We start from the raw sequence: 12930 nt of genomic DNA, 5'->3' as shown, positions 1-12930 counted from the left end.
TAGGCTGGACGAAGCTGCTGCACGTCAGGGAGAGAGGAAGGCTGCTGGTCCGTTGGTAGGGGAATGCTGGAGCAGGATCAAAAAAGCAAGGGACAGGAAGGCTGCATGGACGTGAGCAATAGTTGGGTCTAAGAGAAGAAACAGAGAAGAAACAGAGAAGAGGAAGGGAAGTTTAGTTAAGCTGGTTTTTTTTTTCCTCTTGTTCTTTTCTTTCTCTTTTTATTTTCTATTTGCTTTGGGTTTAGACCAATCATGTGTGGCTAAACCTCTTAGCTAGGGCTAAGAGGTGAAGCCTGTAGCGAGATGGGAGACTACTTTATGCTTTAATTGAATGCATGAACGGAATTTGTTCTTTGATGATTATTATAAGGAATATTTTTATTAGTCTTTAATGGTCTGTTGTGACTGAAATTACAATGGGTTTGCAATGGCTTTGAATATTTCTTTTCCCTTTTTTTGTTTATGAAGTCAGGAAGCCCTGTTGTTCATCATTGCTCCATGGGCATGGTAGGATGACAGTACCCTTCCTGATCCTCATACATTGTTGATTGGTTGGTAATTAGTTTAATCCTGTTGTTTGCTTTGTCTCCTGGGCATGGTTAGATGATGGAATCCATTCTAATTCATATACCTTTCATCTCTTGAAAACCAGATCAAGTAAGTTCAGTTAAATGTCTATGATTCTTAATGCAGGCATAAGATCTCCCTGATCTCTACAAGTGGATCCTCTGAAACCCTAGTTTCCTTCCTCTGAATTCCTTAAAAGTTTTAGATAATTATTCCACAAATATTTCTTAAATTCTATTTGGTTTAGATCACATCTTATTCTGGTCCTAGTTCTACTTGGTTTCAGATAACGTACAGGTATCACTCAATAGCTAGCGTGCATGCCAGGAAAAACAGAATCAGCAGTATTATTGTGAATGGTCGTCGCATCGAAGACAAAGCCTAAATTGTGGAGGAGGCTATATCGTTCTTTAGTTCCCTCCTTGAGGGAGATCGATGGGATAGGCCCTTGCTAGACCACCTTCAGATGGATAGCTTGTCACCTGAAGATGCTGATTCCTTAGAAGCTCCATTCAGCGTGGAAGAGTTAAAGATGGTTGTGAAATCGTTAGGGGGAGACAGGGTGTCAGGGCCAGACGGCTTTCCTATTTGTTTCTTCCTTACCTTCTGGGATGTGATCAAAGACGATGTTATGCAGTTCTTTAAGGAGTTTCACGATAGGGGCAGACTATCAAAAGGTTTGAGGGCCTCCTTCATAGCTCTAATCTCAAAAGTTCCAGGTGCGACTTCTTTTAAAGATTTCAGACCTATTAGTCTGATTGGCGGCCCGTATAAGATTTTGGCAAAAGTCTTGGCCTCCTGGTTGAAGAAAGTTATCAGTAAGCTCATTTCTAGCCATCAGAGTGTGTTTATTCCGGGAAGGCAAATTATTGATTGTGCTCTTATTGCAAATGAATGCCTAGATTCTAGTCACAAAGACGAGTTGAGGACAGTTTTCTGTAAGTTGGATATTGAAAAGGCATATGATCATGTGGATTGAGAGTTTTTGCAATACATGTTGAGGCGTCTAGACTTTGGAGTGAAATGGAGGGGTTGGATTGGAAAGTGTGTAGGATCGGCCTTTTTCTCTATTCTTATTAACGGGTCCTCGAAAGGCTTCTTCAAGAGCTCCAGAGGCATTCGCCAGGGCGACTCGATATCCCCTTTCCTCTTCCTCATAGTGGGGGAGGCTTTATCCAGAATGATCCAGTCTAGTCAGGAGGCAGGGATCATTGGTGGAATCAAAATGAGAGGAATGCCAACCTCGATATCTCATATCCAGTATGCAGATGACACCCTGATTTTCTGTGAAGTTGATCCAGTCAAGGTAGATAATTTGTGCACTACGATTCGATGCTTTGAGGTTGTTTCGGGTTTAAGGGTTAACATGGCAAAATCCAAGATGTTCAGGGTCAACTTAGAGGAAGAGGAGGTCAATAAATTTGCGGAATCCTTTGGGGGCTCTTCAGTTTCGCTCCCGGTCTCTTTTGTCAGTCTCCCTCTCTGTTTGGGCTCTCCTCCAAAATCCTTATGGGATAAGGTGATTAATAGATTCGAATCTTACTTGGCTAGATGCAAATGTCGATACCTTTCTCTGGGAGGCTGCCTCACTCTCATTAAGGCAGCTCTCTCTAACTTGCCGATGTCTCTCTTCAGATGTTTGGCCTCTATTCTGGCTACTCTTGAAAAGTTAAAACGTGATTTTCTTTGGCATGGCAAGGAAGATATGAAAAGGTTTCATCTTTTTAAGTGGAATCAGGTTTGTAAGCAGATTCAAGTAAGCGGAACAGGGATAAAAGACCTCAAAAAGATGAATAGGGCTCTCCTTGGGAAGTGGATTTGGAGGCTTGGTTTTGAGGGTGATAGTCTGCGGAATAAGATTATCAAAGGCAAATACGGTGGCTGGTGGACCAAAGATTCTTCTTTTTATAGGTCCTTGGCTCTTTAGAGAGGGATCCTATCCTTGAAGAAGGAGGTGCTCTCTGGCATCGGTTTCATCCTAGGCAAGGGCGATAGCATCAGATTTTGGGAAGACATTTGGGTGGGAGAAGCTGCTCTAAAGGAAGATTTTTCGAATATTTTCCGTCTCGCCCCTGATCTAGCTATCGCTGTGGCTGGATGCTTCTCTACCTCGGCCTTCAAGATAGTGTGGAACGTGGTTTGCAGGAGGAACCTCCATGATTGGGAGGTCGACAAGTATGTGGGGCTCCTCGATCGTATTTACAGGGTCATGCCAGATTATCAGAATCCTGATAGTATTTTCTAGAGGTTGGACAAATCCTCTTCCTTCTCAATTAGATCACTCTACTCTATATTGGATCAGAAGCTGACCCCCATAGTTGATCATCCGTCTTGCCGTCTTTGGAGATACTCAGTCCCCCCTAAATATGCTTCCTTCAGGTGGTTAGTCGGACATAAGAGGATCCTCACAATAGATAACTTGAGAAAGAGGGGGATGCCTCTTGTGAATGTCTGCCTCTGCTGCTTGAAGAACGAGGAATCGATTGCTCACCTGCTCCTCTTTTACCCTTTTATCTCCCATATTTGGTCAGAATTCCTTATGCGTTTCAACATCATGTGGTGCTTCCCTAGCTCCGTGCCCCATCTCCTTAAAGCTTGGCATGGGGTTAGCTTAGGCAAGCAAAAGACTCAATTATGGAGAATGGCCATTATTGCTATTTGATGGTCGGTTTGGGAAGAAAGAAATGGGAGATGCTTCAAGGACACCTCTAATTCGGAAGTGGCTATAACAAGCAAGGCTAAGTGTTTATTGATAGAATGGGTTGTGCATGTAGCGGGTCTTAAGGAATGTGATTTTCTCTTTCTTGGAGTCTAGTGGAGTCTGTTCTCTCAGCAAACTCCCTCTTCCCTTTTTTTTTTCCTTTCTATTTGTAATCCTGTTCCTTTTTTTTCTAATATATATCTTGTGACTTGAAAAAAAAAAAAAAAAAGCCCGTCTAATGGCCCGCAAGTGTTATCCATGAATTGGAGAGTATTCAAAAAGAGTTCCTACAGCAATGTATAGGGGAAAACACAAGTCCCGCTAGTAAAGTTGGAGGAAATGTGAAAAGCGATGGATAAAGGTAGGGTAAGGATAATTGGCAGCTAGCTTTTTTTTAAAAAAAAAAAAAAAGCAACAAACTGAGAATGCATTGAACGAAAAGAGGACGGAAACAAAGGACGAAAAAGAGAGAGAGAACAAAAAACAAAAAAGAGGGGAGCCCATCTGCTGAGATAGCAGAAGGCACCTAACCACCTAAAAAGTTAAGATCAACATCTTTCAGATCCTTTGCATTAACAGCCCATTCAAACACCATCTTTTGAGCCCTAGAACCCACAGTCTTAACAAAAGAAGAAGTATCATTGAAGCATCTTTCGTTCCTTTCTTCCCAAACAACCCACCAAACGGCAAGGATGGCCATGCGTCAAATGATAGGATTCAATTTTCCAAGCTTGAGACTGTTCCAAGCGAACAGCGTCTTAGCGGCTGACTCCGGAGAACACCAATTGACCGAGAAGCACTAACAGAAATCTGCCAAAATGGAGGAAATGAAATAGCAATGAACCAACAAGTGATTCATAGATTCTGCCTGACGCATACAACACAAACAAATATTGATGATCTACATGCATCTCTTAGCCAGGTTATCAATGGTAAGAATTCTATTGCAACCCACCAACCACCCAAAACATATGTACTTAAGAGGAACTTGATACTTCCAAATAAATGGCATAACGTCACACTGAGACTGCATTACTGGATAGATTAAGGCATAAAGGGACTTGACAGAGAAAGAAGCATATTTCTCCAACGGCCACGCAATGCTGTCAAGCTGGGAGGTAATAATCCTTGATTTAGAAATGTAATCTTGTAGAGTCGTGTACTCATTTGCTTTGCTTTCAATAAGATTTCTAATGCATCTGATATCCCATACTATATGGGCTGGCGTGGAATAGCAACATCTGTTAATGAGAATATCTCTGTCTGGAGCAAGGCGGTAAATTTAAGGGAACAGAAGTTTGAGAGGTTTTTCCCCAACCCATAGATCTTTCCAAAACCGAATCGAGGAACTGTTGCCCAACACATAACTACTATTTTCAACGACTGGATATTTGGCTTTAAGGATTCCTCGCTCGATATGGGAGGCCTTATAAAACGAAGACTCCGTAGGCCACCAACCTCCTTGGGAAGAACCATATTTTCCTTTAACTATCAAGGCCCATAGAGCGTCCTTTTTAGAAGCAAATCTCCAAGTCCATTTCCCCAATAGCGCCGAATTCATGACTTTTAGATTCTTAACATTTGCACCTCCCTCCCTGAACACTTTGCACACTTCTTTCCACTCAAGCAAATGAAACTTCTTTTGATTTTCCTTTCCAAACCACATGAAGTCTCTTTTAATTTTGTAAATACACTTGAGAACCGGCCCTGGACATCTGAACAACGTCATAAAATAGAGGGGGAGGCTGGAGAGAGCTGATTTAATCAAAGTCAGTCAACCACCCAAAGATAGATACCTGCATTTCTAGGAGGCCAAGTATTTTTGAAATTTACTGGTGACCCTATCCCACATGCACTTCGGCGGAGAGCCCATAGAAAGGGGCAGACCAACAAAGAATGTTGGGAAAGTCTCAACGCGGCACCCAAGCTTAGCGGCAAAGTTCTGGAGAGAAGGCATAGGGACATTAACTCCAAGCAGTTTCGATTTTCACATGTTGATCCTAAGACCCGAGACCGCTTCAAAACAGCGCAGAGCAGTGAGAAGATTATTGATTTTGTCATCCGAGGCCTCAGAGAAGATAAGAGTATAGTCCGCAAACTGAATGTGAGTGAGGGGGTCCACCAAGCCCGGCATCGCAATGCCACGGAGGAGGTTATGCTCCTAACCTCTCTTCAACATTTGGGACAGAGCCTCGCCAACTATAAGAAACAGGAAAGGGGAGAGGGGATCTCCCTACCTCAACCCTCTCGAGCTTTTGAAGAAACCTCTAAGAGACCCATTTAGAATGATGGAAAAATGGGCCGAACCAATTCAAACAGCGATCCACTCTCTCCATTTGACCCCAAAGCCCATCCGAGCTAGCATGTACAGAAGGAAATCCCAATCAACATGGTCGTAAGCCTTGGCAATGTTCAACTTACAGAATATGCCTTGTGACTTAGACTTATGGCACGAGTGAAGAACTTCGTTGGCAATAAGAGCTCCGTCCATGATCTGTCTGCCTTTAATGAAAGCATTCTGATTAGGCGAGATGAGACCACTAATAACATTTGAAAGCCGAACAAAAAAGACTTTCGCAAGAATTTTATAAGGGCTTCCAATCAGACTGATCGGCCTAAATTCAGCAAAGGAGGAAGCACCCGCCACCTTAGGAATGAGAGAAATGAATGTGGCACCTAGCCCCTTCGATAATCTGCCTCTAGAATAGAATTCCTGGAGGAACAAAAGAACATCATGGCGGATGGAATCCCAGAAAGTATGATAGAAGCTGATCGAAAACCCATCAGGACATGGGGACTTGTCCCCACCCAAAGCATCAACGGCAGCCTTAACCTCCTCTTCAGAAAATTGGGATTCCAACAGGTCTGCTTCAGCTTCCTCCAATCTGCTGAAGAAAATGTTATCAAGACCCGGTCGAACCCAATTATCAAACGACAGAAGATCTCTAAAGTGAGATATGGCGAGCTCCTTAATGTCCTTTTTATCCTCAATTCTGTTCCCATTTTCGGATATACTAAGGATGGCCTTAGACCGAGCATGCATATTGGCCATATTATGAAAAAACTTAGTGTTTTTGTCCCCCTCGACAATCCATTTAACTCTAGATTTAATCCTCCAAGAGGCTTCATCTTCCAGGGCTTTGTTCGAGAGATCCTGAATGATGGTAATTCACCTGGTCAAGAACTCTTTCGTCATCGAGACTCCTTCGGAATCCGAATCCATTCTCTGAAGCTCGGAAAGGAGCGCTTCAACTTCAGCGTCTCTCTTTAGGGCTTCCTCTTGACGCCATTCCTTAAGTTTGGATTTGAGAAGTCTAAGTTTGTAGAGTAGTTTATGGCCCGCATAACCCTCCACCTGGAAAGACGACCACCAATCAATAATCTTCTGCCGAAGACCCTCTATCTGAAGCCAAGATGAATTGAACCTAAATGGTTTTGGACCCTAATTGTCTTCCTCCACACTTAGAAGGATAGGGCAGTGATCTGACGTGGTGCGGGGCAGGGCTATTTGCTTTACAGACGGAAAGGTCTCAATCCATTCAGGAGAGACGAGGAATCTATCCAACCGAGATTGAATAGGAGACGCACGGCCATTGGTTCAGGTGAATCTAGGACCCAGAAGCGGCAAATCAATCAACTGTTCACACTGGATCCATTCGGAGAATCGAATCATAGCAGAGGATGGTCTTCTACTTCTGGAATGGTCCTCCGCAAACCGCGTGACATTGAAATCACCAACCACACAAGACGGCCCTGAAAAGAGATGTCTGACCTGAGTTAACTTGTCCTAGAAATCTGCCCTAAGAGAATCATTGTTAGGCCCGTAAATAGCTGACACAAGACATTGAACAAGAGAAAACTTATCTTGAAATAACCGACACAAGAAATTGGCAGCTGGCTTTGGGGATTCAGAATGGAAGAAGATAGCTTATGAGAGCAGGTGGCACTATTTTGAGCATTCACTAGGTTATTGCCTATCAACCGCTACATAATGGTAACAATCAGGTGAATTGGTCCATTAATAAATAAAAAAATGGGGCGTTGGCAGATACACCCCAACCTACACCAATACAAGGCGTTACAGCCGATAGGCCCCATTTTGCAATTTTTGCTTTTAAATTCTCGTGTTTCCACTTCTTTCTTCATTTCAACCATGGAGGAAGCTTAGAAACTAATTCTAGACAAGATCAAGGTCCATTTTGAGAATCAAAGCATAAGATTTGAGTGACATTCAATGACTTGAAGTAGAATGGACCATTTTTGGGAAATATTGAAGAAGGGTAAACCATCACATTTTTTTTTTTTTCATTTTTTATCTTCTTTTTGTTGTATTCATATGTTAATCCACCGAATCAATCTTGATTTATGTTCAACTAGGACTGACTTGTTATCTTTTTATAGGTAAACTAATAGACAACATTCTAATCAAAGAATGGTCTAATACACCATCGAATACATGTTCACACACACACACACACACACACACACACACAAAAGACAGATTTTGATGTCTTACATTTTTCCTATTTTTTCAAGATTTTTTCGTGCTAAAAACATTTAGCCTATATGAGCCGGTGTTGTTCGATACAATCTGATATGGTCCATATTGTATTGTTATAGGCCCAGTTGATACACCAACCAATACGATATTCATATCCTCAGTAGGCAATCTATAGTAAATACGGTTTTAGGCTTGGAGGATGGTTCACAAAGGGTTACTCTCAATATAGAGTTTCAGGATTGTGGGAAGTTGTTTTCAAGATTCAACCTCCTTTTTCCCAAGGGTGTTATGGGAAGGGTTCGTGAGGAGGGTCAGCTTTGCTTTTAGGAAGATCCCTAGGGTGAAAACAAAGCCTTGTGCCAAAATTTTCCTCTTCTTTACCAGGTGAAAGAATTTATGGTATCTCAATGCTACCAATTTTTGGTTGATCAGAATGTGTGGTCCTCAATCTTCAACGAGATATCAATGAAGAGGAGTCAAATGATCAGCTGGTTCTTATGAAGTGGCTGGCCCAGACCACCCTGATAAAGGATAAATGGCAGCAAACTCTTGAGAGTAATTGGATGTTCTTGATTAGTTCATTTTATGGGTTCTTGGAGGGAGGATCCAATACGATAACCATTGCTCCCTAGACGCACAAGTGATCACACCCTCCTAGAGTCATCAATATCAGTTGGCGTGCAACCACAAGGTTCTAACCAATGTTTTAAATATCAATGATATCGGCCAATATATCCCACGATATATCTTGTATCCCACCTGTGCGATACGAAACGCACAAGTAGTGTGATATATCCCACATGTTCAATCTGGTGAGCATTTTCGAATTTTGATCATTTTATTTTCTATAAATCATGTTAAATTAGTGTCAAATTGTTATGAATCCATGATTTTTCATGTTTTGCATGAAAAATCATGTATCAGGAGCTTTGATTTTGAGATTTGGAGGAGATAGGGCCGAGTTGCAGAAAATTGAAAAAAAAAAATCAAAATTTCTCAATTTCTCGCAAATCATTTGCAATCTGTGTCCAAACATAAAATCAAACATGTATGTAACCTAATATAGTTATTCTTATTTTGCTTTTGAATGTATTGCTTGTGTTTCCACATGTCTTCTTACATTTATAAATTATATGAATAGACATTGAATACGCTTGCATCAATTCAGTTAGACAACGCATAGATTTAAGACCCCATATAAAGAAAACCTATTATGTGTACTTTTTTTGTAATGTTTTGATTTGTAAGTGTGTATTGATGTCTTTTTTTTTTTTTTAACAATCATTGAAGTTTCATTGTAAAATTCGACCAATTTCCCAATGTTTCCCCATGTTTCCAATAACAACGATACATTACACGATACAACCGATATATCCCATGCGATAACCAATATGTATCCGTATCCCAAGAATGCGATACGTAACACGATACCGATATTTCGAACACTGGTTCTAACTAGAGATCGTCTGAGATGGAGGAATGCAGTCATTACCGATGGCTGTTATCTTTGTCCCCTTGTAAGCAATCAATGCACCATTTGTTTATACAGTGCAATTTCTGAGCAAAATTATAGTGGAGAATTCTGAATCTATTGGGTCCTTACTCAGGCATTGGTGGTAGACTCACAAGAGTTTCAGCATGAGGTCATAGGTTCAAGTACCCATTGCGGTGAAATCCCACTGTGGTGTGAGTGCATGGGTGTGTGTGTGAGGTATGCAAGCGTGAGTAAAAAAAATCTGAATCTATTAGGAGAAAGTTGGCAGATGCCTTTCAAAAACAAGTTGGCAGATGACTAGCTCTATCTAGGAGTTGTTCTTGGTGTGTCCAGGACTCCGACAGGGAAGAGGTTGATATGACAACTCGCTTTGCTCTCAAACCCTTTGGTCAATCCAAAAGGTACAAAATAACAGAGGTTTTTGTAACTTGGGAGAGTCAAGAGAGGAGTGTTCTAGTCGATTAGAAGCTGAGTAATAAGTTGGGCATCGAGGATAATTGGAACATTGATATTTTAGTGTTCTAGAGGGGCTTATGGAATGTTTTTTCGATGATCCATCATCATTCTGTCTTTCTGATTTATTTTATTCCCTTTCAAAAAAAAATGTAATGTGGTAATCTTCTACTCATATTCTTTTATATTTTTAATGAATCATATGAATAACTGTTTCATAAGGCCTGTTTGGTAGATGCTTAACACGAGTTCATCTAATTTTTTTTAACAGTGATTATGTATCAGAGATCTTCATCTGTAGTATATAACTACTGTTAACATGAACTCGTTATGTATCAAAGATCAAGATCTCTAATAACTTATTATTGTTAATTAAAATGAGATGAACTCATTTTTTAGGCATCTACCAAGCAAGGCCTAAGAAAATAGACAATCCACATAATTAGGTGGAGTTGTTAATCGAGTGACAGGTCTTAAAATATTTTCCGGTTGTAGTCAAGAATGTAGAAAGTGTCATGGAGGGAGAAGTGTCCTTGCAATGGGTTTGACTATCTCTTGTCATTGCTCTCTCTAGGTTTTTTTTTTTTAAATAAAATTTGAGTTATCCATTAAAAAGATAGAGACACTCCAGTATGGGAAAAGCTTGCAGCATTCACTATCCAATGTTTGTGCCATATAGGAAAAACCTCCACTTATCTTTTATTCTTGTATTTTAGCAATACTTATATAGATCTAATGCATTTCTAGTAAGTAGATGCTCTTTTTTTCTTTTTTGAACATTGATAATTTTATTGATTAGAGACCAAAATTATAGCTCAAGCCAGCTATTTGGAAACTGAGCTATATACTTTGATGCTATCGCCCACTCCATTACATGTGACTTAGCCATACTATACACCTCCATTCATTGGCCTTGATGATTCCTGAAACAACACTCGTTCCTTTCCATCCATGGGAACCATATCCCTGCTAATAAGCTTAACCACAAAACTTTCTTCCTGACCTCCCCTTTTCCCCCACCATGCCACATCAAAAGCAAGGGACCAGCAGAACTCAGCATCGCCCATGCTACATCGAACAAGTTGAAAAAGCTATTCCATAACCCTTTTGCAAACAGGCAATGTATGAAAAGATGATCCACTAATTCCTCACCTTGGTAGCATAGTAAAAATACATTCGGAAGAACCACCTTTCTCTTACAAAGATTATCCACCGTTAACACCTTCTTCCTCGCCTCAGTAGATGCATTTTTATATACCTTATGCAATAACATATATTTCAAAGTATGTACATGTTAGCATGTTGGGTTTTCCAGGGTTCCCATGTTTGACAGCTTATGTCCATGTCCAAGTAACATTGAAATAGATTGTTAATCTCCCCATTTTCGATCCACAACTAACAAAATCAGTTGGACAGGCAAAGTTGCATGTGCATGCATCATTGAAAAGAATTTCAGCAGTCAGTTCAATAAAGTGGCAATGACCAAATAGTGGCTGCTTCTGATAGCATCCATACTTCGGACTTGCTCAAATTCCAATTAGATTAGTTTCCAGCTAAGACTGCAACTAGTATAGTCCCTCTTCACAACGAATGATGGAAATTGGTCATTTTCTCTTCATTGAACTGACATTTGCAATTCAGTTCAGTTGTGCATCCAAACACAAACACAATTTCCTCACTCTAAACCTTTGTTCATCCAAGCACGAAAACCAACCTCAAGCAATTTCAGGAGTACACATCAAGCACAAATTTCACACAGATTAAACAAAGTGAAAAAGTCTCTATCTATATATCAAACTCCAACACAGCAAAAAAAAAAGAAGAAGAAAATCTACCTGATCGAGGGTAATAGGTACAACTCTAGCTCCACGCCCTAAAACCGGCTGTCGCAACTGAACCTGAAAAAATACCAACAATTAAAAAATAATAAAATTTGGAAAAAAAAAAAAGGATTCGGACGGCGGAAATCGGAACCTGTGCAAGAAGGGCCTCGGCATCTTCATGACGGAAGCAGAGCAGGCCGAGCGATTTAGCGCCGTTGGGATCGGAGATGAGGACGAACTCGTTGTTGGAATTGCTGACGGTGTAGACGGGCGTCCCGGCCATCGTCTTGGCGACGTACTCGGTGCTCAGCGCGATGTCGAAAACGTGCTTGGGCTGCCACGTGTCCTGAAGAACGGAGGCGAAGGGAGCGGAGCCCGCGGGGTGGAGCTTGGGCCGAAACGTTACGGCGTTCGCAGCGAATCGCTTGGCGCAGTCGAGTCGGGTGGAGATTTCAGAGCCGAGACGGGAGCAATGTTGGTGGAGAAAGGAGGAGAGGAAGGAGAGAGGGTGAAGGTTTGAGGAGGGCTTTTGGGATTCCATGGCAGAGAGAGGGAGAGAAGAATGAGAAGAAGTGTTCGATTCCGGCATCTTTCTCGCTCTCCCAACTGAGATGTTTCTAAAATCTGTAAATGAAAAGGAGGTGAGGTTTTCGTCGCTGGCGTCAGCTGTACACGAACCGAGTTAACTCGGTTAACTCGCTCGACCCGATTCGTAAAAGCTTGACTCGACTCGACTCTGCTGTGCTGTGTTCGATTCCGGCATCTTTCTCGCTCTCCCAACTGAGATGTTTCTAAAATCTGTAAATGAAAAAGAGGTGAGGTTTTCGTCGCTGCCGTCAGCTGTACACGAACCGAGTTAGCTCGGTTAACTCGCTCGACCCGATTCGTAAAAGCTTGACTCGACTCGACTCTGCTGTGCTCGAAACCGGATTCGAACCGAGTCGAGCTGAATTTTTTTAGTTCGGGAAAAAAATATTTGTCGATCCTAGTCCGATCGAGACCAAACTCGACTCGGCTCAGAACTTAACTTCAATTTAATTCGGTTTGAATCGATTCAGCTTAGACTGGATTCACTTAATATAAATATTTTGTATATATATTTATATATTTGATTGAACCATGTGATTTTTTTCACTGACCGAATGCTAGCATTTTTTATGTTTTTTTGTCTAAACATTCTTAACCATCCATTTTCTACGTTGTTTGATCTCAGGCTAAGGGAGCGTTTGGAGCAGAGTATTAGATGGGATAAAATTGCATTTGTTTCCGTGCAATTTCATCCCACATTTAGAGACTAGGGAAAGGTTAGGGATTAAGTGCGATGGAATTGCATTCAGTCTAGAATTTTTGTGGATTTTGAAATCCACTATATGTGTGGGCCACACATTAA

At 41.2% G+C, this 12930-nt stretch overlaps 1 protein-coding gene across 3 annotated transcripts in view; it reads right to left on the bottom strand.

The window, feature by feature from the left end:
* Window positions 1-12178, bottom strand: part of LOC131236250 (protein TIC 22, chloroplastic) — a 28784-nt gene extending 16606 nt beyond the window's left edge. For 2 of the 3 annotated variants that reach the window (XR_009166655.1, XM_058233379.1), the window contains exons 1-2: window positions 11692-12177; window positions 11553-11615 (exon numbers count right to left, since the gene is read on the bottom strand). Coding sequence is in view for 2 of the 3 variants with exons in the window: in XM_058233379.1 (XP_058089362.1) it covers window positions 11553-11615; window positions 11692-12129 (501 nt within the window). In the remaining variant the exon portion in view is untranslated. Of the gene's footprint in view, window positions 1-11552; window positions 11616-11691 lie in introns of all 3 variants that reach the window. The other variant, XM_058233387.1, reaches the window with a different exon arrangement.
* Window positions 12179-12930: the final 752 nt, after the last annotated feature.

Source organism: Magnolia sinica, chromosome 2 (genome assembly GCF_029962835.1).
Source record: "Magnolia sinica isolate HGM2019 chromosome 2, MsV1, whole genome shotgun sequence".
Lineage (NCBI taxonomy): Eukaryota > Viridiplantae > Streptophyta > Magnoliopsida > Magnoliales > Magnoliaceae > Magnolia > Magnolia sinica.
The sequence above is the reverse complement of the archived record's forward strand: the minus strand, read 5'-3'. Positions and strand labels throughout refer to the sequence as shown.